Raw genomic sequence first — 27,743 nt, forward strand, 5'->3', positions numbered from 1 at the left:
TACCAATCCTTGGTAGTCTCGTGCCTAATTAGGGGTGATATGGAGCTGGCTTGCATGTCGCATGGGAGCTTCATGGGGTCTCATGGGTTCGAACCTGTTTCCTCGAGAAGACATCATGACCCGACTCGTCTCGACACGAGGAATCGTAGCACAACCGGAAATGGAAGGAGTAGAGTTGTCCATTTAGCGAGGAGACCTTCGAGAAGAATCTATGTACACAGAAGTCCATATACATACCGTGTCCATCACACAAACCCTAATTGCCAAGCCACATTACGCGTTTCCATAGATCTTCTCAAACCCCTCATTATGTTCCCCAACGTGCGCTAAACAAAGCTTTACATCCTTCTCTTCCTTCAGAAACTGGTCTATTCTTTCCAAATTTAGTCTCGCATCATCCTCATCCAAGTGCAAATTATAACTCATATTCCCGCCCTTCTGGAACGACGTGAGGTGAGCACAATGATGACAAGAGTCACCGCCTAACAATAGCCTCCCATTTTCCGTCCTCACTAGAGCAACCTGGTGTCCTGGAAGATGTCCCGGCGCATCGATCAATAGAACGCTCCCATCACCAAAAAAGTCATGCGCCTTCGGCCACGGACCCACAGACGTCGCATAATCGGCGTCCTCGAGCTCCTGTGTACGACCGTCTGGGAAGTTCTCCTCCACAAACCCCGAGTCAGGGTTTATGGGCCATCCCGGGCGGCAATGAGCTTGTGTTCCTTTCCCGAGGATCATCGTCGCGTTGGGGAACTTTGAGGGATCCCCGATGTGGTCTACGTGGGGGTGAGATATGAGGATATAGTCGATGTCGGCAGGTGAGATCCCGTTACTGGTAAGAATCTCTGCAGCGTCTTGGACGATTGTTGGCCTCATGACAGCTGCCATGGCCTCTCGAATGGACGGCGAGATCTTGCTGGAGTCCTAGTTTTTTTCTTGTTAACTGAGGCTAGTGATTCTAACGAACGGTCTAGTACCTTAGCTATGCCCAAATCCCACAATGCCTGGATTTTCTTCTCGGGGTGATAGATATAGAACGCCCATACTGGGAGTGCTACCGACTCATCTCCATTCTCAGGAGTCGCATCAGCGAAGAGATATTTTCGAGTTAAAAACCCCGTCGCTGTGAGGAGCGGTCTGACTTCGACGGTTGCAGCCATTGTATAATAATAATAATCGAATCTTCTCGAGGTGTGTTTCTTGATGTTCTATCAAACTGTAGGTGAAAGGATTAACGTATACTTCTTCAGAGCAGATAAGTCACCTTATATAGCAAAGATTTCTCGGCACTTATAGAATCGAATGATCTGCTCAGTGGCTCAAGAATTCTTCAAAACACTATAGAGAAGCACTTCCGGCCTCCAGATCTCAACGTTTGTGATGTTGCTATCACTTGATATTTACTATAAGGATTGACGTCACATGACGTCACACGAAGTCAGGGGGGTTGACTCATTCTTGATAATATAATCTAACAATTCGGTAGACAGTATCGAATCCGGTTAATCTAGTACTATTTACTACCAAGTTCCGGTACTAATATTCATCCTAATCTCCGATAAATGACTATCTTCGGAACTCGACTTTCCCGCAATGAAGCCCGGGTTTGATTAGTATAAAGACCGAGACTCTATTCATCACGAGCACTCTTTATACGAGAGTTACATATGTCCAAGGACGTGCATGGATCTCTGTTTATCCGTCGTAAATAAAACTCACGCAACGGAATGACGTGCGTAGGGCGTTCGGTAAAACCGTTGATTGTCAGAAAGCGCTTAAGACCACTTTTGGCGGGAAGACATTTGTTTGGATATTTCGTTGAACATCCTCAAATGGCATAACCCGGTAACAACTTTATTCAGAATCAAAGCTATCACCGCGTTTATAAGTGGAGTTGGGCCACGCAACGGCATTGCTGGAAAGATGCTTGAGGTGTCGGGATTGATCTCCAAGTTGATGGATTCGAACGAAACTCGGGCCCTGAAAGTAATTGCGCATAAAATGTAGAATTCACCCAATTGTAGTAGTTTGATGAGGAAGAATCTTTCCTTCGCGATCGGGGTATAAGGATTGTCTGGAATCCAACCCACGTACTCGTAGAATATGGTCAAGTCGATAATTAAAGCCAGTTGTGAGATAGGGAGACGTTTAACTACGTTGCACAAATCGATCCTGCTAGCTGCAAGAACATAGATTAGCGTGATAAGGATATCTCATATTATGATCGCCTAGCTCCATTATTTTATTTAGCAAGCGCATATTGATATAGCATGAACAATCATTGCCCCGCATGGCGATAAAAACATTGAATAAGGCCCCGCATTATCTGCATATCTCTCTACCTACATTTATGTAGCTCATAACCAGTTCAAGAATTATTACATGTAGTATCGCGATAACTATCATTTCTCGGCTGCCGGTGCCGGCCAAAATTCGGCGTTGCTTTTTCGCAAAACACGCGCTTGTTATGCATATTACTGCGGTATTAGGTACATGAGCCACCAGATCTTGTAAGGGGATGTCTCGGAGAAAACGCTACATCTAGATCTTAAGAGCCTAATAGCGCAAGAACATCAACATCATTGGTGAATTCTTACTTCACGTCTACTCGCGACAGGCATGAAGTACCCGAATATGCAGCTGCAAGTTTTTGGTGTATTTTTGACTTCTACTCCAATGGAAATTGCAGATTAGGACGTGCATTTTCGGGTACTTGTTACCTACTACGAGTACCTACTAGCACGCGTACATGTACATGCCGGAGACTTTTACATACCTGCCCACCGGCGTACTCTACCCAGAATTTCGCCGACTCAATCGGGCTACTACGCTCCGAGACAGATATATAGCTGGAATAATTATGGTTACACTGGCTTGGTGATTGTATTGATTTGCTTCTGGGGTCTGGATCTGGTGCGAAAAAGGTGCTGAAAGTACAGTCATACGCATAAATTCCACAGCCTTGGGTAGAAGAAAAGTGTCCACATGTGCCATCCACGATCTTCGAGCAACGGGGGAAAGTAACGCGATGGAGATACAGCGTGCATTTCATACTGAGTGGGGCTAGGGGGGTTATATATGATACTTCTTTTGAGGTTTTCTGTTACGTTATCAGAGTACGTATTGTGTTTGGGAATGGGTTCACGATAATCCTGGAGGGCTAATTGGTTTCCAGTAGACCCTTTGATCGTAATGTTGTCAGCTGGTGGAGTAGGGGTTTTGCTTTTCGAGAATGGAATTTCTTTTTGAGAGGAATTGTCTTGACCTCTGGACCTACCCAATCATTTTGCATTGAGGTCAGTTCCGGGTAGCGTGGGATGGGGGATCTGGAGGCTGTGAGGATGCTGCGTGAAACTGCTTGGAAAGGCGTACGTACCCCGCTGCTGCGAGAAACTTAATTGAAACTACGGTGAGATATTTAAACTTAAAGTCTTGCTAAATATAAAGCTCAATTATGTTTAGCAATTGGTAAGCTCTTGGTGCGGATGTTCATTTCCTCTTTGCGCTCATGAAACACCTGAACTGACCGTAATTATAATTGCAGTACATACCAGGGATCGAGCGGTATCGTGGTCGGAATAATGCTTTTGAAAGGATTCTAGTTTGAGGGGAACAGGCGAATAGCATTTTCAAATGATCCAGCTCAGATCATAGCAATATCAGGTCTCTCTTGCCAAGCAAGAGGAAACTGTAATGAGAGGATCCGGATGCCGAACTAGGAATTCGAATTCTAGAGTCAATATTTGCAATATCTGTTGATTGTGGCAAGTCATTGCGCCTATGGTGGATATTGTTAATAATTGCATTGTTAAACGTTTTATGATGTGTACGTAGTTTGGACGTTGTTCCAAGCTATCTGTACTTTTGAATTAGAGGTAATTTGGCCACTAAACTGTAAAGAGCGAGCTTTCGTTCTCTCTCCTTGATTCTACTCATCAATTCATATAATACATTCTCTATATTCTCGGTTCTTTATTTTGCTAATTCACAAAAATCATCTCAGAAAACAATATCTATGTCAACAAGTGGAGAGTTCTGACGGTAAAAGATGTTGGTATTGTGCTAAATTAAGTACTAGAATATTTGCTAACTTGTGGGGTGCCAATTCATTTGACAAATTTTGGTCTCCCGTCCTTGTATCTGATCATATATATTGCATGGAGGAGACGTTTCAAACAAAACTAAAGAATCACCGAACATAGATAATTCTAGCTCCGTCCTCGGTAACTCTGCACAAAACTTTGCCCGAGTTCAATATATTATATATGGGACAGAAACTTTGAAAAGAGTCTAAAAGCCGTTTTACAGCTAACTACATATACTTAACACCAATTGAAATTTGTACAAAATACGCCACCAAATACACAACATATCACTCGACACACAAAGAAGTCAGCCCAGGTAGTTATATTACAGCCAACCCAATATCGATATCAAGAACACTACTTGAAATCCCTCCCCATCGGGAACGACACCTCGGGCCACTCCTCGTTCAACTCATTCGACAACAACACACTCTTCACCCCAGTAAACAAAAAGTCAAAAAACGCCGCTACAAACGTCTTCACCACCAGCGCACTCCTCGCTGCCTCCGCCGCGCCATACAAGCCCTCATACACACCCTCCGGCATTTCCTCCGCCAGCCCCAACAGCTCCGTCAGCACTGGGAAATCTGAATAGCCCATATGCCGCAGCCCGCTCACTCTCACATGTCTCCTCCAGCTCCGCAGCCTCTCCCACACCTCCACCTGTGCCGGACTCCGTACAACATCATCACCGTGCGCAGAATCCATGTACATAAACGGCTTATTCAACCCCTCGCCCACAACCTCGCCGTAGAAGTCCCCGTCCATGTTCAGCCCGCCCAGCACCCGCCCATCAAGCCAACAAACTTCTGCTGCTACTGCCCCGCCAAACGAGTGCCCAAACACCGCCAGCCCGCCGATATCGACAAAGTCAGTGAAACCCGGCACATGCGCCATGATCTCCCACACTGCGTCAATCACATACACCACGTCCTCCGTGCGCGCAGTAAACGCCTGTGATACCTCGCTCAGGTCCAGATCTGCCTCGGGCACGCCCACGAAGTGTCCCGTGGCCACAGAGCCATCGGCCATCTCGACCGCCTCGGCATCGTAGGTGTGGTCGATGGCAATCACCACATACCCTTTCGACGCAAGGTCCTCTAAGATACTGGTATAGAACACGCGCGAGAGCTGGAACCCCGGTGAGAAGATGATAATGTTTGTGAGGTTGTTGTCGGCGACGTGGAGGGTCGCGCCGGGGAGCGAGTTGCTCTGCAGAGCGCTGAGGGTACCAGCCTGTAGGCCCTTGGCGGCTTCGTAGGCAAGGGCTGCCTGCTGCTTCATGTACGAGGCGGCGTAGTACAGGGTGTGGAGTGTGCTGTGTTTGGCGGGGTAGAAGACCTGTACCATGAATGTGCGGGGGATATTGGGGGTTGGTGCGAATACGTCGAGCCGCCGAGAGTCGTGTATCTGTATCTCTAGGGTACCGACGGTGAAGGGTCCTGTGGGAGGGGGGAGCTGCAGTAATTGGGCGGATACATGAATGAAGAGGAGGGTGATCAGGGTGTACAGGTAGGCTTCTTTTGCCATGGGGAATGCAGTATTAAATGAAGGATATATAGGAAGCCAGAGGTCAATGATTGTTTAGCTACTAAAAGTGCTGGTGGGTTTTTGGAGGGAAACTGATGGTCCGATCACCTCCAACCTGGAGATACTCGAATATTGAGTTATAAGTAAGGTCATTCTATACGTGAAATACTTCTAAAGACTAGTTGTGAATTATTGAACACGAGAAATTACTTGTAGCGCCGCCATGAGAGAAATAATCTTGGCAGGAAACAAAGAACAGAAAACGCTTAACATTGTGTTTCTGTAATAAAGGGAAGACCCTTGAGAAAACTCTTGATATTGTTCGGAGGCTATGGCTACCGGTGGCATTATAATTAGGGACATTCCAGCAGTAATTAACAAGTAATTACGTAGTTCATGTAGACAGCCGGGGGAAAGAGTTCGTTCCCATAAATGAAGCGGCATCAAACGGAAAGATACATTTACGAGTGGAGTAGTTACACATCCTCCGGGAGAGGAGAAACTATTACAATGACTCAAAGGCTTCAAGTACTAAGTTTGGTATGCCTTAGAGCTTGTCGCATCGTGGGCGGGCCGTATGAGGGTTTCAAACTACATGTAGCTATTTAGCCGGTTTGTATTGTGTTCCTACTACTCTGTGGTGGATTGCCACCTAGAATATGCGTAGACACCGCGCTCTCTGCGATAAATACAAATAACACCAAGTAATTATCGGCGGAGTTACTTGACTCTCTTGTACCTCTTCGTAAAACGTGTAGGGTGAGTGATACCTCATGACCGAGCCCGGCCGACCGCTGCTATCTCCCTGCGCGACCGACACCGTAACACAGAAACGATAGAGTCTGTAACTATTATCGTAGTCTTGGGGGCATCATCAGCTCGCTGTCGCTGTGTTACTATACCCACCATCGCGGTCGCTATGCAGCGGGTCAAGCGAGGCTAGATCTATGTAACGCAGCTGTAGCTGTAGCTGGGTTAATTACCAAGCTACATTGCATTGTTCCGTGATGAGTTTTTCCTTCCTTCCGACCGACAACATTACCAATACAAGCACATTACCGACAATTCTGCGTCCTTATCTTCCCGCCTTGTAATGTATTGCCGAACGGTTCCGATTATATATTCCTATTCAATAGCCGAAAGAAAATTTAAAACCTTCGGGCGGCGTTAGCACAACGGATTTTACGCTAGCCAGGGTGGGTAGGTTGCAAACCAGAGTGATAATTCATGACGGGCGCCCACGACCGAACACCCCCGCCGAAAGAAACAAACGTAATTTTCGCTGCATGCTGGATACGGAACTGCTTCCAGCCGAACCGCTCTCTTCTTCTCTCGATTTCTCTCTCAACACAGTAAACGCGCGCGAGGCGTAGCTGGCCGGCATGCCAGGCAACTACACACGTACATAGCTGGGGATTAGAGTGCTGGTATACATGACTGACAGACAGCTACGTGCTGGCCAGCTGCTAGCTGCGCAAAGGGCACTTCGCTAAAAACAGCTTAAGGTTTTTTTAAGCATCTGGCTGGCACGCATGGGGGTGTGTAAGGTAAAGTAAGCTATAAGGTAATGTCAGAAAAGAGAGAGAAAGAGCCAGAGCCGAGACGTGGTTTATCTCTGTATGGCGGGAATGACACCGTTAGACCGTACATGTACATGTACGTATCGATACGTTTATACAGCCCGGGAACATTTTTTGCCTGCAAACGCAGACACACAGACACACGAATATCGTCGGGCTGACCCCAAGGTGCTCATAGCTATAGCACTAGCTGGGAATTATTTTTTAAAAATGTCCCCGAGGGGATGGGAAGATCTGTTGTTCCCTTGTCCCTAGAGAATATTCCCGGTAGACGTATAATTCGATCAACAGTATGAAGCAATATATTAATATTGGCAACGACGATCGGAGCGTTCCCAAGCACCGCACATACCACAGATTTCCTCCAGAGGACGAGTTACCGACTCGCAGGTTGCCGGTAATCATCTCTGACATTTTGCTACCCACACGGACGGAATTAACACCTTCCAGGAACCAGGGGCAACCGTACGTACAGTTATACCTGACGGCAGTTATAGATGGGTGCATAGCTAGGGATGAATGACTCAATCACGATTCCGATAACCTTCGGGATCAGTACTGGCCAGTGGATCCATGGCCATCAACTCGCACACACCACACCAAACAACCACACCCACTCGCATACCCACGTACTTGCACACCCACTCGCACGCGCACACCCAGCACCACACACATATATACACCAGGTTGACCCAGGATTGAGTGTGGGTGTGATTGGCATGTGCAAGGTCAAACAATCCTGCTAGCCCAAGAACAGGCTCCTGATGGATGGGAAAAGAACAGGAAGGAGGTGTCGGGATACAACCGAGTGGTTCGGAGAAACTCACATACCGAATCGACAGGCTTCCGTTTAATGCCTACAATTGCGCAAGGCATGGAGCTACATGATGATTACCTACCTAGGGACCCTGCCTTATGATTATATATAGCTCCCATTCCCTTCACTGGTTCCCCACGTGGACCATGCAGCCCTATTGCGCAACATAATCGGTAATTGTTGCTTGGAGAGTAATATATTTACTTTCCTCGCCAAGATTCTGCAAGGCAAAATCTGATCTGACAAAATCTCAAATCTCTCGCGTCAACTTTCTCAATGCCAGTAAAGTTACTTACTTGCGACCTTACTTGCATGAATGATGACCCAATCCTCTTAGCGTCATGTCGTCCCAAACCTGGGGACCGTTAGGTGGCGTGTGTCAAGAAAACGGTTTAATCTTCGGTAATCGATGCGCCCCTTCTAAAAGGTGCACCTAGCAAAAGGAATCGATAGGTTACCGGTGCAACTGGCCCAGATCTATTGACAAAGCATCACATGAATATGCCTATACTGTGAATGTGGGAAATGGCATTACGGACCTTAAGTCACTCATACGGCGCCCAGCCAACTTCGGCATTCGGAGATAAACACTGAATGCCGACCCGAGACTTGAGAGTCGATCTCGGTCCCTTAAACCCTAGATGGTGGGATATAACACCGGTAGAGGTTCCACATAACCAAAAAGCCCCAATACCTCATGTAAGCATCGCACGGCTTCTTTTTGGTGATAGTTCACGAGCCGTGCATAGGATATCACTCGGTCTTGGCAATATGGATCCGAGGGTTAGGTTTATTTTCAATCCAACGAATCCGTGTATAGGGAATCTGATAGGCCGGGAAATCTTATGGCCAGCCTAAACGCCCATCTTTATGATTAGTATACCTGTTGAATTGTTGAAAGTAACAAATGAAATCGGTGTTAGCCAGCGCTAATTCCGGTAGGTGTTCTTTTGGCCTATTGCAAGGGTCAGGTTTTACCATCAACCGTCAATGATCCATTTGATCTGCTTATTGTCTTATCTTTTTTGTGGTCCGGAAGATGCGGGCGACAAACCTAGTTTCACGTGTACAGATAATTTTCTGGAAATTGTATCTCCCATGGTCCGCGTACCGGTAAACAGTTCAGCACGATTGCACGTACATTGTAGATATGTATGTATGGGGACGTCGACCCCGGAACTTGGAATCCGACCACAGCGCAGTCATAAGCAGTAGTCACATTAGACTTTTCAGAGACCGTGTACCAAGTGGTGATCAATTGGGGGAGAATCAAGGTCCTTGTGTCACATGGTGATGCGGACCAGTGCCAAGGAAAGAACTCCGGAGAAACCCCCCTCTTTGGTATCCCTTGGCACAGGAAAAAAACAAATGGGGATCATCAGTTATGCAGCCTGCGGTAATACCCATCACCTAGTCGATTTCATCATTTGTCAGTAAGTAGAACTGCGTGCGGCTGAGACATGCGATTGAAAGGAGTTGAGTGCAATATCGCATGTTGAAAATATTCGTTAACCTATCCACTAGGGTACCACTGTCCTGGGAAGTCTTATAGAAAGTCATAGGAGGAGGGCGAGCCAACATAGTTTTCTCGATCTAAAAAAGAGGTGGGGTATGATCAGAGGCGAATACTTAGAGGCCTAGGCCGTTTCGACAGCTAGGCCTCATGCACATGGTGGTTATCAAAGCTTCAGGTTTTCTGATATGACGAACCTTACAGGCTGCGCCTTGTGCCTTGATCTTCACCTGAGGTGATGATAATGTTTGAGATGTACGGTCCATATTCAGAAAAAAACCTCGAAGCACATTTTCCCTTTGGAAGATGCCGAATTCAAGTGCATTTGTGGGGTATTCATCAAAACCGCAGTGAGATAGCGAATCAATATATATCTTGACAAATAGAAATCGGTAGACGATAAGAGAGTGCCGTATAGATCAGTTTGGAACCTTGATCATTTAGCTGTTTCCCAAGCCTTCTGGTCATTGTCAATAGACAATCTTCGCAGATCGTGTAGGATCAATATGTACTGAACAAGTATTAAGACACACTTCGACGATCGTGTATTGTCATTGGGAACTAATTCGTTCCCCACAATTGAGGTAGAACATATACGGACCGGGGGATAATCCTGTTACTCGATCACCTCGATCAAGGGAACCGGCCACCATGGAGCGAAAGATTCTCAGTATGCCCCGTGGACCCTCTAGCTACTGGTCTTATGTAAATCATATGTATAGGACGCTGAACCGTGCATCATCTCGAACCGTCCTTTGGAATTTTAAGGCTGAATGCGTCTGGTTTGAAATCTGCAGGGACGGCCGACAAGATGCGGTTAGTACGCACTTGTAAAGTACCTAGGCGTGTCTGATAGTAGCGGATAAATTATAATCCCTATGTGGTGATTAAGCTTACGTTTAATAGGTCTCATACGCGTAATCTCCTAGACAGACAACTGGCTGAGTATTCGGCTGTGAATGAAAATAAGTACTTTACATGATGACAGCGAGACAGCAAAGCCGCTAAAGTACATAAATAAATATAGATATAAGACCATTTACCTTTATGTAACGAAGAATTTCTTGATTCCGTGAGAGTGTAACAGGCTTGTAAGATCTGATCCGTCATCAACTCAAGAGCAGTAAGTTGTGCCTGGAATTCTGGGCCTAATCCGAGAGTAACATATGCGGTCATTGGAAAGATTTCCTCTGTGAAAGATAGGTTGATTCGACGTGATGGTTAAGAAGATTAAATCTGTACGTCTATTTACCAGCCTGTGACCTGAGATATATGGCATGTAGTCACTACATGCAGTCGTGACCGTTGGCAATCTGGCCTAGCCACTTTCATTTCACTAGCCCCTTTTAAGAGCCACAGTGTTCCCAAGCCAAAGCCAAGCCATAGAGACCTGCAATATACCCCCAAACTACATGTACACACTAGCTAAAACTTCATGTACCGCTAAATCTCGAGTTATTCGGGGGGTTGCCAAGGCCACCTGCTAAACTAGATTTAGTTTAGATCCTGTAAAAGAGGGCTGTTTTCTTCCTCTAAAGGTGAAGATCCTCAGCTTTTTGCCTTGGAAACCCCCCCGAATAACTCGAGATTTAGCGGTAGGTATCCTAAGAGCCGTTTGGTATCACATTACTGAGGCAATATGCTATATCAAGTACCTAGACGACGTTGGGATAACTACCAGAAGCAATTTGATGATTTCGTTAGAATTCCCAATGTCACAATATCGAAGATTATTACATAAAAACTCGATAGAATGTTGCGATTCATAAAAACTGCAATGCAGCCACATTACCCCAAGTAAAAAACGGTTGTATTCTTTTCTTCCGAGCGCGCTAGAATATTAGAAAATATGCACATACGCTTTTCATTTCTTGGCGACAACCCTGCATTTGTAATATCGTGATATTTTTCTCGTGGGCAGCCAAGTAATTTGGGATTTGTTTGCACCATGTACTGTGAATCTCGACTATATACATGTATCTTAATCCATGAAAACAATGAAACAAAGACTCATATTAGTATGCATGTATATGTAGTTATGCGTTTACTGTTACGTCATAAGCAATTGTAATTGGACTCCCGAAGAGTATAGCTACATGTAGCAACATGATCGATACTACATGTATGATGGAACAATACGATCTCTAAGGTCTATAGTCCTATCCCATGTAGACGCAAACCTCCCCCGCGGTTTTGAGAATAATTGATGCCAGTATGTTTACTATGCCATGCTCGTATCCGTGATAACAAAGAGTGACGTTCTGTTCCTTGACCTAACTGGATCTCTGCAAAAGAAAAGAAAAACCCTTAAACAAACTAGGATCGCAATGGGCCCAGGACCCCAGCGAATATTACCCCTACATGTATGTAGGCCACAAGAGTGGGGGGTGCTGCGCCAACAATTGGTTGATGCCCTCGACTCCTTACTTCCCCGGCGAGCCGGTGCCGAAGAAAAGAGACCCTGCACTTCACATCCATAGAGTGGAATGGGCACATATACATGTATGTCGTTTTATTGGGATGAAGCGTCACATGCTCTGGATGGTAGAGATAGGCATACCCATGCATGCCAGCTGGAGAAATAATGAAGGTCCGAGCCAGCAAGGTCTGGTGGATATACCTTGTTCTGGAAGTTTTAGTTAGCAAATAATTTTCAGATCTTGTCCCCGCCTCCAGTTTCTGTTGCGTGGACTTTGAAAAACATCGATCTACCTTGTTGTTGTCGGTGATGTTTCAGCCATGCGGATCTGACAGTATCGGATCAGTTACCGAGAGTAGATCAAACATTCTGAAGGATCTTACGTTAAACTGGGGATGAAACGAAGAGGGCTATGAGGGGATGTTATGGAGAGTTCCTGGAGAATCGTACGATGGCATTGAATGATCAGGGGTGCTTCACAGGTACATGTTGTATACTGACTGTACTAAAACTGAAATGCTAGATTTCGTGAAATGGGATTTATACCCTCCAAGCATCAAGTGTTATTTATATATTTATGTGGAATGAGCTTTATTCACTTTTGCGGGATAAGATTTGACCTATCAAACTAAAATTTAAAGTGAAGACCACCCCTTTGATACATGCAGCTCTAGATACATAATCTAACACTACTAAGGAAATAGAAAATATTGCGATAGTAACATCCTGGATACACTAAGATCCCACTGTAACTAATTCTTGGCAACATCGTCATGATCCGTTGAGCCTGCAATATCCTTCCACTCTTCAAGGGTCTTCCCAGTATCCGTACAAAACCCTCCAATCACCTTCAATGCATCCGACCCTAATGGGATTCTGCCGGGCAAGGCCTTCCCCTGCACCCTTCCTGTCTTCGTCAAAATCTCAACAATCACTCGCGCACCCTTTTCAGGGTCCCCTGGTTGCTTGCCATTGTATGCCGACAACATGTTCCTCAGAGGCTCCATCACAGGGTCATAGTCGGCGATGTGTTTCACACTCGATGTACGATGTCCCGGTGCCAAAAAATTGGTACGGAAGTAACCTGGTTCAATGCACACAACCTCTATCCCGAGTGGTGCAACTTCTTGACGAAGGCACTCGCTCAGTCCAGCAATCGCAAACTTGCTTGCACCGTACATACCGGCTCCACCGAAGCCTCTCCAACCGCCAATCGACCCCATATTCGCTATCACGCCGGATTTGCGAAGTCGCATGTAGGGCAGAACCGCACGGAGCACCTTCGTGACACCGAAGACATTGGTATTCCAGGATTTGAACTCCTCTTCCGGACTATTTGCAATCTTAGTGACAAAGGTCTTTTTGCACTGATGCAGGGGTCAGTGTTACATACCTGCACTCTTCAATAGCACCCTCAAGGATATAAGCAGCATTGTTGACCAAGATATCGATGTGACCATAGATTTCAACTGCAGCAGAGATAGTCTTATTGACATTTTCTTCGGTGTCGGTAACATCGAGCGCAAGGGTCGCAGCACCGAGGGCTTTTAGGTCCGCGATTTTAGCTGGGTCACGAGCAGTCGCGATGACTTTGTCGCCGTGAGCGAGGGCAGCCTTTGTGAGAAGTCCGCCGAAGCCAGAGGAGGTACCAGTGATGAGCCAGATCTGAGGAGACATAGTTATATGATTGAAAAAGTAGATGACTTGAGGTATCTTGTTGATATTATATATAGATTGAGTCGAGTGTTGAAATCGATGATGTTGTTGGAATTGTTGGAATTGAGTGCTTAACCAAGCTCTATATATGCTATCTCAATCATCATTCTAACCCCCAATTTCTCACACGAAAGTGGTATGTTAGTTAATTAAAAGGCTATCTCGACATGGAATTTTGTGAAGTTCTTCTGTTGAAGCTCACGATTTCGGTAATAACGACTCTTAGGTCCATCGGCGTTGTTCGTTGAGTGCTATCGCCGAAAACGCTAGGTTTTAGTTGTAACGCCGAATGCCAAGATCCCACGTGACCCAAGAGTAGAGAGCTAGATAGTAGATAAAAGAGCTCGGTCGCTCTAACTCAAGGGCCGAAGGGTCGATAGTTGCTCCAGCAGAGCATAACTGTCATACACGGTTAATTTTGTGAAAGTTATTGTAATTTGTGCCTGTTCTGATGGATTCCGTCCGTCCTCACCTAACCCTCGATCTGACAGGGCAGCAGCTCACTGTATCCAACCAGCTGCACCCAAATGTAACATTGATGGGTCATTTTCGCATGAGGCTCTGGCTCACTGATGAGAGATGATATGTAGTGGATCTACCGATCACTGGAGCGAAGTTCGGCAGACCAAGTGTGGTGAGTTCTTGAGCTGGGAGAGCGAGCGAATAGCGTTAGCAGTGTTTGGAATTTGGGTTTCGGCTTTCGTCAAAGCCGAAGTATTAGTACTACCTACCTACGTGTATCACATCAGTAGCACAAAATAAACAAAGGGTACAGGACCTCTTCATTACGGTCCAATGGTGGTACCAGATGCCTTGACTCACTCTAGCCTTAACTGTGCCTACAAAGCTCGAGTGCGACCTGTCAACTTCCTAGTAACGATAGGTCCATACAGTACCTACTATCTACACGTATCTATCTATCGATCCAAGGCAAGTGGCCTGGCGCGCTTAAACATATCTCGCTTTCTAGCTATCCACCAGGCTCGTATATCCTCGGACGCGGTCACGTCAAAGCTAGGACCTGAAGAGTGCGAAATCAGAATCCATAGGCTCCATTCAATCCTTATTTAAATACGAACCGATGAAACAAAGTTTCCAACTTAGGTGTGCTTCGCTAACAACTCACGCACGTGTAGCACAGAAGAACCTCTCTCTTCGTGCCATCGAATCAACCTGGATCCGATTCTTTAAGCAGCTTGACGTAATTGACCTCTAGGTATTCTGATATCACGCCAAGCAAAGCTGGCCCCCATCTGTAGAAACACTATTAGTTTTGTTTCCAGTAAATGAACATCTCTGAAACGACTTCAAACGACATGTATGCCTTCCGTCTTTCGCGGTACCTTACTAGATGCTGGTCACCCCGCAGCTTCCGAGTGCTATGGACCACGGGACATTCTACCCCTGTGCCTCCGCCCCAGAGTTGCTACCCCGGATTAAAGTCCCACTTATCGCCTATCAATTTAACACCGGCCGCTACCCCCACAACGTAACGAGAACTCGTTTTCTTCTCGAACCCTGCAGAGAAGGATCCCGTATTCAAAGTGATGGTTGTTTCCAACTTTACCAGAGTAATACACGTGCGTAACGTGGCGGATATATGGTTTGACATGGAAAACACCCAGAGTCTGTGTCCTGTTAGTCCCCGCCCTGCGCATCGAAGGCTTGATTTAGAAAAATTGTATCATAGTTATTTGCTTTTCTAAAACGGCTATCTCCAGGTTTACTTCTTTCTGCGGACCTCGATCAACCTCGAATTAATCCTCGCCATGAGAAGTGAGATAACTTTTGCTGGGGAATCGTTTGTACTTAGAGTTATTAGGAATCGCGCAAATATGTATATATATATATCACCATGACTGTATGAATGTGTTGTGACCTCCACATGAGACAATTATTGAGGTCCCTGCTGATAGTGTATACGTACACAGCTACTCTACATTTCTAGTCAGCGTGAAAATAGACATTGATGATGTCAGCGTAGCTGAGCTTGAGGCTATAACTTATAGCTCATCTTTAGTTTAAAATTTTGGTATAATTCGATCAAGATCAGGCACGTTGTCTCAACAGAACGCCAAAAATGTCAAATCTGCATCTAGATATATGCTTAATCACAACAGTGCATGCAGCTATGATTCATTGTGGTAAGCACTAGATGATCACTACAAATCTCAAAAGATATAATTATACTATCAGGAAGATAGACAAGTGTATAAAACAGACCTAGGAGAGTACTCAGGTCCCGAGTGGAAGATTTCTTTTCGGGAAGGCGGAGGGCTTAATAGCCAAGCTTTATTTCACCGGAACTGGTGTTCTAAGCTAATGGCCCAAACAGCAAGAGGTGCTAGAATGGAGGGCAGAATTGTACGAGATAGTCTAGAATATACGTATGAGTCTTTATTAGCAATATTAGAGCAAGACGTATACGTTGCTAAAGGCTCACAAAATCAACCTTCTCGGCTACATTGATATTCGTTGATTCCGGGGAGGGGGAAACGCCTCACAGCATCGATCGGGAACCTTAATGACGGGCTGAACTGATTGGTTGACTGATTAGTTGGAGGCCGAGTAGTTGAAGTGGGAACACACCGAAGAAACCGGTTTAGGTCACAACACTGGGTATTTGACCCAAGGGTGCTCTTTAACTGGGTTTTCATCCATTACTTAATGGTGAGATGATGAGAAAGACTATGTAAACTCTAAATACAGAACCTAGAAGCCAAGATAAGGGTCCGGCCCAGCATGGGTTAGAGAGTGAAAGATATATACATACGAGGGTCTACTCATGCGGGTACATGTAGATCACGCACTGCCCGGTCCTCACCTTCGTACCGTGATGCAGATGAACGTTTCCCCACTTCCTATTCCAGGCGATGGAACCGACCAATAACCGATTAACTGTGCTGCAAGAAGAACGCGTCCTGAAAGCGCCAGATTAACTGGCCACTCCCCCGGGATTCTTCTTAGATATATGCAGCATGTGCAAAGACGGCATCGAGCCAATGCTGAGCGTCCTCAGAATACGAAATGTTTCTATCCCATTTTGGACTATGGTTACTCAGCCTTTAAACCTCTGGTCCTCATGCCCTACAGCCAATGTTGTTGCCTGGAGATGGAGAGCCGAGACCCAATAGTGGTCTCTGCTTCCTTTCCTCTACGCGCTCAGCCACCGCTTACCAGCCTTGTTTCTGCGACTTTGGGTTTAACGTTTTTACTGCACAGCATTCCGATACATATCTCAGAGATCTTTGCCATCTGGCACATTAGGAACATACCAAATATCTGTCTCTCAGCTGTGACAATTTTGACAGCTGGCTCCCATCGCGTTGCAAGAATTGAATAGGAAGCTGTGGAGGCAGAAACGGGCATGCTTATATTTCAAAACCACCACAACTTCCAATTAAAATATCAAAAGGCTAATGAGGATAAGGCCTGGCGCACCGTGCATAGTGAAGTATCAAGTCTACTAGTAATGCACAGGGGATGTGACGGAGGCCGGAAAAAAAAGAAAAAGAAAATCTGTGAACCGGAATAAGCAATTAGCATTACCTCTGTCGAATTGCAGATGGCAGCAAAATAAGAAAGATCTGCAGAGCGCCGGAGAAGGAAAATCTTTGTGAACCACCCTAGGGCCTGACCTCGTACTCACACCTCAATGCCACTGCTTTCCCGATCTCTTGGAATCCAATCAGAATCGTGTAGCGGGAAGGCGATGCGTATGGAGTGTTCAAAGCTTCTGTAACACAGGCAGAAATGCTTTCGGTAGTTCTCTTCCTTCTTTCTAGTATGATTGTTAGAGGCTCATTTTGATAGGTTTAGTCCTCCTATTAGATTTATTTTATACTTATGCACCCTATACAGTAATGATGCCTCTTTCCTCCTCGAACAACACCCACCCCGCTTCACTATAATCTCACATAACTTGGTTCAAAGATTTGAATTCAAATCAGTAATCTATCCCTAAGATCCGAAGCTTGGTTTAAATACATCTTGTATTTCCAAACTTATTGGTTAGACAGTTAGGTTACAACTTAGCACTTACCCCCAGACACCCCACTCATACATCGATACACTGCCAGGATATAACTTCAGCATACATATACCTGCTCTACCTCTCTCTCGACAACATAAGCGAAGCCTACTTATAGTCACTGGCTCCCACCGTTCATTCAAACTTGATATCCAAATTCAATTTCGAATTTCATAACAGCTTTTATTCCACCTTGCCTCGAAATATCACAAAGACCTGTTCAAGAGAATCATAGTCTTTTCAAACTTTCTGGTTATCTCAGTAGTCCCCATCATCATGATGTCCACATTCGACCCCCACGCAGAAAGGCTATGGAGCAAAGAAGAAGACAAACAACTACGAAATGCCGTATTCCAAGGTAGGCTTCAGCGCACTGAAGCGTGAAGTATTTACATGGCTGATTTGGGCAATAGAGAAAGAACAAAAACGGCCAGTAAAATGGGATACAATCGCAGCATCATTACCTCGACGGAGTAAGAAGGAGTGCAGAAAGCGCTGGCATCATACAATGATGGAGGCGGTGAGAAGATGCAAATGGAAACCGGAGGAGGATGAACGACTCTCTACAGCTGTAGGGAAATTTGGAAGGAAGTAAGTGCGCGATATACTTCTTTTTTTCATCGGCAGAAATAGTGCTTCATTGCGGCGCCAAAAGATCTCCCGGCAGATTGACGGCGCACTATCTCTTCAAATTCTTATTATTATTCCTCGGGCTTCTTCGCGACATGGGCATGTGGGCCTGAAATTCAATAGCTAACATACGTAACGGTGCAGGTGGATTTCAGTAGCCCAGGTTGTCATGACCAGGAACGATAACGGTATGTGTACCCCTGCCCACGAACCCTGGTTTCGTGGGGTCCACGCCTAGGTGCATGTTGTATTGACTCCAATTTAATAGAATGCATGAGACGGTGGAAAGAAATACAGGCCAAAAACGCAAATGCGACCCCGAATGCGGCCCCGGGTTCTCCTAGCAGCATATGGTCATTAGACGAGGTGGGTACAAATACAAAGTCCTTCCATCATCACTCCAAAGATTCGCTTTAGAGACAAAATCTCAAAACATATACGTATATTAACAAGTCTTTTCAATGCTTCAGCTTAACCAAACTCAATCGCATCCTCAGCATGCTTCTATCAGCTCAAATACCTCATCAACAGGCTACTCTCCCAGCACCACTTCCTACGTTGATGATCTCCTGCGCGGCATGGGCCAAATGAGCCCCCAGACCACACAATTTGGCAGCATGGACACCGAGCCCTTAACTATGCACTCGCTTGATACTCCTACGAGTTTGATTGACTCTCGGGGACCCGAGATCCACCAGGACTTGGATGCGTTTATTGATTTTGATGCGGAACGCTCGGGAAACTTCTTCGAGCCCCGCTATGATTCTGACGGCCATCAATCTGATTCCAGCGAATGGGGCTGGTTTGATAGTATGATGCCTGGAACAACTCATGGCAGTCGTCCCCAATACGACAATAATGGGCTTTCTATTGGTTCTGGTGGCTTCATGATTGATAGCCATCCTGGTGAATTGATGCACGATAGCCCGGGGGCTCTTGATAGCTCATATCCAAGGTAAATTACATCAAGTCCTCTTTGCCACAACAAAAACTAACAATCTCCAAGCACCCGAAGTAATTCGGTCGTCCCACAGATGCAACCGCAAGTCTCGACTCCACAGGCACCGGATTCTTACGATACAGGCAATCGAAACCTGCTCTCCTTGAAATCTTCAGGTGCCGTTGGAGGTGTGAAGGTCGTCATTGTCTGCAAATCGAATGATCTACGCACATTGAGCTCGCTGGAAAACATCATGAAGAGTTTGAAGGCAAACGGCCACTCTGTTATTCAGGACTCGCAACCACTTGGTCGCAATGACTACCTTTGTGGATCTTTGGCGTATGATGGTAAGACGTCTTCTCGTGTATTAGGAATGAAACGTCCCGCTAACTTGATTTCTCATTCTAGATGTGTTACAGGATCTTGTAGGGGCTTGCACGTAACAATGTTCGCCACATAACAAAAAAAAACATGAGTACACAAAAAAAGAAAGAAAAAAAAGAAAAAAAAACAGTCTGCCCATCCGGCACTTTCCTTTCGTCTTGCTTCATGGGATATCACTAGCTTTAGGTGTCAACTTGTAATTTTTCGGAGTTAGGGTTCTCTTTACTACTATTTTCTTGTTCTACAGCGCTCGGTGTTCTTAATGATTTCCTATGTACTTATGTCTTTTCTTTTGTTTTTCTTTGTTTTATAGACCTGTAGCGCTTTCAAGCGAAAGCTTGTATACATGTATATATATTTGGCTGCCGCACCTCATGTTCGCCGGAATCCCGGAATCAACCATATCTTGTGGAACTTAGCTTTTCGGGTCTCGTATCCTGTACTCTGTGCATCCAAGAGACTCGATAGTTCTTTTTTTTTTCTTCCTTCCTTATTATCTCGGTCCGCTACCAAGAATCAAGAAGTGTGTATAGCGGCCTAGTGTGTAAATCGGACACCGCGTCTTTCCCGGGCTGTGGAGTACTTGTGATCATGAACGATCTTAAAAACGATCGTTTGCATTTGGGTTCCTGTCATTGTGAGCACATAGGTACTTTCAGGCCTCGTAAAAGACTCCACGCGGAAGATATTACTCGAACTCTGTTCTGGCCAAAACAAATTTTTATACTCTTGAATCATTGATCATTTGACATTTGTAATATGAAAGATCTATATTCTACAAGAGATGTGAGCTCGGCCCCGGCACACCCAGGGTCAGGGTTTGTGGTATTCTAAATTTATGTGTGACGACGACTTGAGTGCAGCCAACAAGAGCACTGCGAGTCAAGGCAAACTGGGGAAAAGTTCCCTTGAGGCACCTCTAACTCATCTAGGGGCACTTCTTACTCTATTCTGGGTATGTAAATAGTGATCTTTGTATTCTTAAGCTTACATGCGGGAAATTCAGCACATTCGATAAAGTTGCCAAGTGGGGGGGGGGGGGGGGTCGTCAGGCTGAGGCTCGTAAGACAGACACCTCCAAGCTTTAACACAACCCTATCCAAGGTAAGGGGGTACTAGTTGGATTAGGGTTAGGGTTATCTCTGAATTTGTCAGATGGGCTTACCCGATGATGAAAGAAGTAGTACTACTGTACGTGATTGCGCCCTCACTTCGAAGAATCATAGCCTTCAAGACAGGCAGCGCTCACGAGGACGCCTTGAGGGAAATCTGCCACCATGCCTCGATCAAGCAGCCTCGCAGACTCCTCCTACCCCCCCTTACTCTAATCTGCTCCGAGAGGTTTTACCTCGTGGATCAAGTTGATTTGCATGAATAGCCCCCTGGCACTGTTCATCAACCTCAGGGTGGTCTTTGAGGGTAGAATGCTTGTCAATGGCAGGAGAACCTGTGTAAGAATGCAAGTCTCAAATTAAAGCAGGGATACAAATGAGTCGCTGAGTTTCTAAATCGAGACATTTCATAATACGTCACTAGCTCCTAACTGTCATTTGAAGGTTTCTTTTTGCCCCGGACGAGTAGGGAGACATCGTGACAGCTCTACTACAAGAAAGTGGCTTTTATTTAGTTGAGAAAGATGCTTAGCACCCCTGAAAGATGCCGAAATTGTTGTGTTTCGGAGGATTATATACGCAGGGCAAATTGTAGGTGATATGAACACCATATATGTAGTGATTACTTAACTGATCGAGAAACTCAATAGTACTGCACAGAAAAGTGTATGTATATATCTTTGCCAAGAGATTCTGGTTATCAATGTCATGAAAGACACATATGTGTCTTACTTCCTCTTTGGTATAATCAACTGAACTACATATCATGCGGTGAGTGTGTATTTTGTACATAATCTAGCATCCCCTCTCCATTTTTCGAGCCGATCAATACGCTCGTTACATGTATCCTCCAATCTATCAAGTATACGTCATTGTTGGCACTCTAACTTGTAACTCAGCTTCCCTTTTACTTCTCCTTCATTCTAAGTTCCACAACTCTGCATTTGAAACATTTTATTCTACCATATCAAGATGCTTTCTTCGACCTGTACCTATATGACCAAGCACACTACATCTGTAGCATTGAAAGAACTGATTCGCGGTTTAAAGTGCTCAGAACTTTAATAGGTTAGTGGATACAATGCCAATCAAATGCAGAAGTGCCATAACTAATAATCAAGAAGGGGTTTACTATGCTCCAACCCCATGCCTCGATGGCAAACTATTGCACTTCCGGTAGCGAGTCCACCAACAGGGAATCAGGGTCTGAATCCATCTCAGAACCTGGAGGGAGTCACAATCGGTTTACAGCCATACCTTGCAATTGCTAATGATTGAATAGATGCTCCATGTTCCCACATGTGCAAACTCACAACCCCGAGTGAAACCCCTTCTTCACGATCAACGTCTGTAAACCAACCTCTTCTTTTCTTCCCTTTCTTAAGAATACACCTGCAGAAGTTTTCCGCTTGCTAACTTTATCAAGTAGCGGGTGTGTTTATTGCTTCCAGGGTTGTCTCCCTTGTTCTCACCCATGTGTAACACCACATGAAGCAACTCGGTTCTTCACATCCATCCATACAAACGCGACCCCGGTATCCCTGAACATTCCCTGGATTCTTCCCCCGAAACCACGATAATTTACCGAACGCAGTACTAGCCGCTTGATTGTGCTTCCATTATGGACGCTATATCTAATCCGGGGAACCAGCTCACAATCCTTTACCAGGTAATCAGCGTGTTTCAGCACTATTACCGGTACCGAGTCAAGATTAGGCTCGATTAAAGGATCTAATAAAGAAACCCATAAATCAGTAAGTACCCCCACATGTTCATACAATGTGGGGGTATCGCCATAGAGGTATTTAACTGCAATTTCGTCCAGTATTATTCGAGCCCGACAGCTAGCACTAACATCGCGCCGGTTTGTTAGCCGGCACATATGGCACAGCCCATAGAGAAATGTGATTAAGATACTGTCATTGTTAACAAGATAAATATTTGTACTTTTCATGGCGAGGTTTCTGCGCTGAGTGTAGCTAGATGAAGAAAAGAAGGAAAGATATGGCTTATGGGAGCCTTCGGTCGACGGGCGAGGGCAAGATTCCTCAACCAGAAGTATACCTAGGATATCCTAAAGAAATTGTAAAGTCAGAGGAAAGTTTCAGCATACTAAACTTCTTAATAATACTCTCAAGAAATCAAACCGACTAAACATGGAAAGTTTTCTGAATCATCATATATCACTCGGTCTCTTAATGTCCAAATCAACCAGGTTCATCTGCCTTATCGGTTTAGCTATCGGCCCGGCCCTGCGGAAATTAAAATATCATATACATACCAAAGATAAAATATTTCATGACTTCCTTTCTACAATTCCCGATTCGAGGTTAACCTTTTATGGATAAAATTTCAAAACCAACTCTCAATGTTTCTGACTACCTTCGTTCAGTAATATCATTCCGTTTACCAAAAAGGATGTAATTCACTTTCAGAATAGGTTTTGGAATCTCTGTACTGCAGTGGTTTAGCCTTAGGTATTAGATTCTGTACATGAATGTATGAAGAACATACATATTTGCCTAGTTCAAATCAGATCGAGACTGAGCTACCCAGTCATAATGGGTGTTCCTAAGTTTTCAGCTGCCAAGTAACATATGCCATAATTTTGATTAGATATCCATATTTTTGAGTAATAGAGCTGCAGCCCCCCCAATTGACGCAATAATTCGCAAATTGGAGTTTATAGTAGTTTTACCTGCTGTGATTCCTTTGGCCATCAATCCATTTTAAAGGTCTCATCCCAGCAAAACAACTTCTAGCGCCGGTCAAAAAAATGTAAACCGGAACGAAGTCTCGATCCAGTATTTTATCCGTATGGGCAACTGTTAATCCAAATTGTTGAATCTATCAATTAAATTGTGACACATGCCAGTTTGAATACGAACCAACCTCTATTTTCCCACCTCATGAGATTATTTCCGAATTTAGTAAATGTATTTTGGATCAATTTCTAGGACATGAATGTCACCTTTTCGAGGTAAGTGTATTTGATACATTCCTCTCCGGCATAGGCTACATGATGTGTGTATGGACGGGCGGATAGCTAATGAACTCCGGTCCCAATCAGACTTGATGTATTGAATTCACCTGGAAGATATTGGCGATGAGAATATGCGGCATACTGAACTGGAACCCGAAAGCAACTAAAAGACCCATGAGACCAGACCTTGTCCAGAGCACACGTAGTTTTCCAAACGATATGACCTTGACCATGCACACAAGATCGAGGATACGTGAGGATGAGGGGTAGTTTTAGTTTTTCCCTAGGCTGGAGAAAAGCTGCAAGTGTCAGCCAAGTTAAAATTCATGTTACGTATGTAGCTAATTATCAGGCGAGGGGCTTTGCATGATCGCCAACATTCTTCATAAAGAATGCACCCGTCATAACCAAGAAAAGATGGTGCCATATCTATTATTATCAAAGTAAAAATTCCTTTTTTTGGTCATGACTGGCTCAGTACGCCACCCAAAGCCAGTATGATCGTGGTTGATGTTCGCGAGCAAACGCCATCGATAAATCCGCGGGACCCGGTCGGTCGGGACTTGATAATATTTATTCTTTGTTCAAGAATCGGGGTATTAAATAGAGTGATCCGTGAAGCTGTAGATTGTAAGACATATGCCTAATATGTTTGATGCCATCTTAGTATAAGATATTATTATAAGGCTGGCGGTCTGTCGCAAGTAAACCACCGAAGCCTGGGGGTTTCACCGACGAGTAGGGTGCAGATGGTAGTGCATTTAGACTGCACCTGTGACGGGTTGTGTTCTGTAATTCGGGGTGTCTACGTCCCGATAACGGATGCAGCTCCTTTGGGCATTGCGTTAAGTGATCAATCAGCATGCAAATGTGACCGGCGTTGAGAAATCAAAAGAATTATCCGTGTCTCAGTTTGTGATCGCGTAGCTAGCTGAATGTCCGTTCCGACGGCGGAATCAAAAGTTAACATTGGAGAAAGTATCCACGCTCATCATTAGATTATGCCACAAGGGATGGCAATGAGAGGATTTACCTCTTCAATGGTGATATCTCAGTCGTCCTGGTATAGACTTCATGGCCTATGGCCCTTAATCTCAATAGCAAGGACATCCTATAATTTAACGCATGTAAATTAAAGCTCAAAATCGTATGTGAGGACATATAGTTGCAACTACATGTCCGTGACTACAAAATTGCTGAATTGTTTGATATTGTTAGCCCATAAGTGTTAGTACTTTACCAAAAAGATCGGTAAATACTAAAATATGTGCGCACAGATTTTCTGTGTCCTATGCGAGGGGAGACACAGTGGGTACCGTTCATAGGTTGTGTGAGTTTTTCGGCTTTCGGGTCTGCATGCGCCTACTCAGCTGCTTTTTTCAGCGCCACAGTTGCGGCTTTGAGAGCCGCCCGCCCTCCACATTGGGTAGCAAGCTTGATATTCTAGAAGTCTTGAGTATTGCCTGTCATAGCAGTGTATGTAGAGCCATCTTGTTTGAACCATGCCCTGATCAGCATGGGACCCATTGATCAATTGTATATAGTGATGGAGATATTATATCATCAAAGCGAACCGAACCTCCGGTCCATACCGGCTTAGGCCCTGTTTTGATCATTAGCTTGAAAAAATAAAATAGAACCAGATTTTGAACCCACATTATCGAGATTCCTGTCCCTAGTATCGATAGCATAGTCAAGATGTCTTTAGCGGTCCGGAGTTTTCCAAATGATCAACAGCACAGTACCAAGGCCAAAACGCTATCTATCCATGATATTGAAAAGGCTGAAATTATGTGACAATGAACCAGGTTTACAGTCGTGTTGGTCCGAATAAGCGGTTCCACCAAACGATGGGAATAGGGGACGTCGGATCAGTGTATCAATCCATTAGCGGGTTGGCTACAGGGACCGAAGAATTACAAGTGAGCCCCATCCAGTCTTCAAAATTCTTCTTTCGGTACGGATCGTCTGCAGGTCTGGCAAATTGGTACAAATAGAAACGTATCTATGGTGTCTATTTCGGGAGTTTCGATCGGATCCTCTAGTTGCCAGGCTGTGACGACGTGGCTCTGGTGTAGACCTTCATTTGTCTTCCATTCCAGATGTCGTATGTTATCATCGAAACGTGCGTGTCTATTGGTTGGATATTCGTGTAAGCCTTAAGCAAGACAACTTTATTTCAGCCCCAGGCAGACATAATAGAACCAATAAAGTGCAAGGGCAAACTTCTTTCTCGATTCTTGAGTTAGTTATATCCTGAATACGAAATTCCATCAGTTAGTTAATTGGCCCAATATCTGTAGATAGTGTAGATATCAAAAATAACTCTCCATCACATACATAGTTATGCCAGAACTGCCCCATGAGGCAGCAACTGAATAAGCGTTTCTGGTGGCCGGTGCGTAATATGTCTCTCACTGCGTAGCGAGCTGGTATTTTTGTTTGATTTCCTGTGCCACAGAACTTTCGTACGCCATACGTCCTGGTGAATAAAAACGAATCAGTCCCGTACTCATATCGGTAGACAATCGATCCCTACTTGATAAAAAAAAATCGCTTTCTCATGGGGTTGAGCCTCAACAAGTTCGTGATAGACAACATCATTAAATGTCCGCAGAACTATGGGGTTAGATTTGGATATTTAAGCGCATGTGAATCGAAATAATAAGGAGGAACGGGTGGGCGAGCGACAGTTTATCTCGAGATCTGTTCTATTCAAAAAAAAAAAAAATCATCCTTATTCTCGCTCTTCTCTTCTCTTCGAATTAAGGGTTACCTTGTAATCAAAAGGTCTACAAATGCTTTTGAAGTTCTTATACATCCCTGTTTTACTTCGGGCCTGAAGGGTGTTCTTGTTTTAACGACAACTAGGTACTCGCATTTTCCATATTCAACTCGAAGAACCCGGGTAAAACCGTTAGTCATCTCTTTAAATTCTTGATACGTATTGCGCGGGGGGAGGGATATTTGGGCCAAATGCACAGGGGAGACCGTTAATTGAGCGTCATTCTACTAGCTTTCTGCACGCCCTTTGTAGATCTTCTGGTTGCCGAGTTCCGCTATCCAATTGCTGTGCGTACTTCTTGACGTGCAAAGAGCGGTGGGTTTAGTTACCCGGGGTCGCTGCAAGTTATTATGATAGTTTTGCATAGGTGTACATATAGAAGAGGCTCTTGGATCATATCAGTCAAGTCCGGTAAGAGAATTTCTTATTCCTTGAACTGTTTGTTGTGGCTGAGTATCTTTGGTTTCTAGAAGGGTGTACCTAGAGTTTCGCCCTCTTTCCATTACGAAAAAATCCTGACTCCGGCAGACTGTACGTACGTGTACCCATAGCTCTGGTTGGGATAACGTGGGATAGATTTCCTTTGAATATATTTATATATATAGCAGCAAAACCCTTAGCTACTCCGGCCGCGCGGAGCTCCAAGAAACCCTAGTAGTAACACCTCTTAACGATGAGCTAGACTGAACTCATGAAGTACATGATAACTTCGAGGGTACAGATATACTTGCATGGGCGCTCGTGGCCAAATGTGTCCTTGGTTTATGTATCCAGGGACAGCACCCTTTGATTTCGGGTTTCTCTCTGTTGAGGGGGGTTTTGGGGGGGGGGGGGGTCGGTGTATTTCAGATGCTACAGATGGGTCGGCCTAGTCTCAAGATGAAGTCGTGATGGCAAGATAACTTAATTGGTTTATGTTGAAGAAAGGATAAATGCTGTAGGTATGGTAGCTGTGCCATCCAGACTAGCCACCAGATGTGACACTTAAAATTTGATAGAGTAGAGTACATGTACAATACATGTACATATAGCTACATGTATGTCACATTCTTACTAGTGACTCCTTAGGTCGCGCTAGGACTACTACAATTACACAGTCCGCTCCAAGCTGGCTTCGTCGTACGATCGTGACGGCCTAGAGCATGTAGATAAAGCCAATATACATGCATACACCCATGATCGATTAAATAGAGCTTCCCTACATCGACTACCCCAG

At 44.9% G+C, this 27,743-nt stretch overlaps 6 protein-coding genes across 6 annotated transcripts; 2 read left to right on the top strand and 4 right to left on the bottom strand.

Moving 5' to 3' along the window:
* Positions 1-273: 273 nt before the first annotated feature.
* H6S33_002269 (uncharacterized protein) lies at positions 274-1,163 on the bottom strand (the record flags this gene model as incomplete). Its single annotated transcript, XM_044833638.1, has 2 exons — positions 274-927; positions 981-1,163. 2 exons carry the CDS (start codon positions 1,161-1,163, stop codon positions 274-276), a joined length of 837 nt encoding a protein of 278 aa, XP_044693412.1.
* Positions 1,164-4,445: 3,282 nt separating this feature from the next.
* H6S33_002270 (uncharacterized protein) lies at positions 4,446-5,618 on the bottom strand (the record flags this gene model as incomplete). Its single annotated transcript, XM_044833639.1, has 1 exon — positions 4,446-5,618. The coding sequence occupies one exon, from the start codon at positions 5,616-5,618 to the stop codon at positions 4,446-4,448; it is 1,173 nt and encodes a 390-aa protein (XP_044693413.1).
* Positions 5,619-12,699: 7,081 nt separating this feature from the next.
* Positions 12,700-13,624, bottom strand: H6S33_002271 (uncharacterized protein; the record flags this gene model as incomplete). Its single annotated transcript, XM_044833640.1, has 2 exons — positions 12,700-13,279; positions 13,341-13,624. 2 exons carry the CDS (start codon positions 13,622-13,624, stop codon positions 12,700-12,702), a joined length of 864 nt encoding a protein of 287 aa, XP_044693414.1.
* A 4,348-nt stretch (positions 13,625-17,972) lies between these two features.
* Positions 17,973-19,706, top strand: H6S33_002272 (uncharacterized protein; the record flags this gene model as incomplete). Its single annotated transcript, XM_044833642.1, has 7 exons — positions 17,973-18,051; positions 18,107-18,284; positions 18,468-18,511; positions 18,592-18,689; positions 18,794-19,278; positions 19,330-19,610; positions 19,672-19,706. The coding sequence occupies 7 exons, from the start codon at positions 17,973-17,975 to the stop codon at positions 19,704-19,706; spliced, it is 1,200 nt and encodes a 399-aa protein (XP_044693415.1).
* A 1,819-nt stretch (positions 19,707-21,525) lies between these two features.
* On the top strand, positions 21,526-22,671 carry H6S33_002273 (uncharacterized protein; the record flags this gene model as incomplete). Its single annotated transcript, XM_044833643.1, has 8 exons — positions 21,526-21,530; positions 21,810-21,827; positions 21,884-21,963; positions 22,042-22,105; positions 22,189-22,294; positions 22,411-22,457; positions 22,515-22,560; positions 22,633-22,671. 8 exons carry the CDS (start codon positions 21,526-21,528, stop codon positions 22,669-22,671), a joined length of 405 nt encoding a protein of 134 aa, XP_044693416.1.
* Positions 22,672-22,966: 295 nt separating this feature from the next.
* Positions 22,967-27,030, bottom strand: H6S33_002274 (uncharacterized protein; the record flags this gene model as incomplete). The annotated part of the gene is made up of 21 exons (XM_044833644.1): positions 22,967-22,980; positions 23,041-23,069; positions 23,142-23,216; positions 23,274-23,281; positions 23,648-23,653; positions 23,731-23,805; positions 23,885-23,905; positions 24,269-24,385; positions 24,475-24,514; positions 24,776-24,853; positions 24,918-24,938; positions 25,018-25,031; positions 25,322-25,345; positions 25,399-25,417; positions 25,744-25,832; positions 25,969-25,998; positions 26,083-26,224; positions 26,282-26,361; positions 26,519-26,581; positions 26,857-26,914; positions 27,008-27,030. The coding sequence occupies 21 exons, from the start codon at positions 27,028-27,030 to the stop codon at positions 22,967-22,969; spliced, it is 1,026 nt and encodes a 341-aa protein (XP_044693417.1).
* Between the last annotated feature and the right edge of the window lie 713 nt (positions 27,031-27,743).

This window comes from Morchella sextelata (genome assembly GCF_020137385.1).
Source record: "Morchella sextelata strain SCLS chromosome Unknown scls_12, whole genome shotgun sequence".
NCBI classification, from domain to species: Eukaryota; Fungi; Ascomycota; class Pezizomycetes; order Pezizales; family Morchellaceae; genus Morchella; species Morchella sextelata.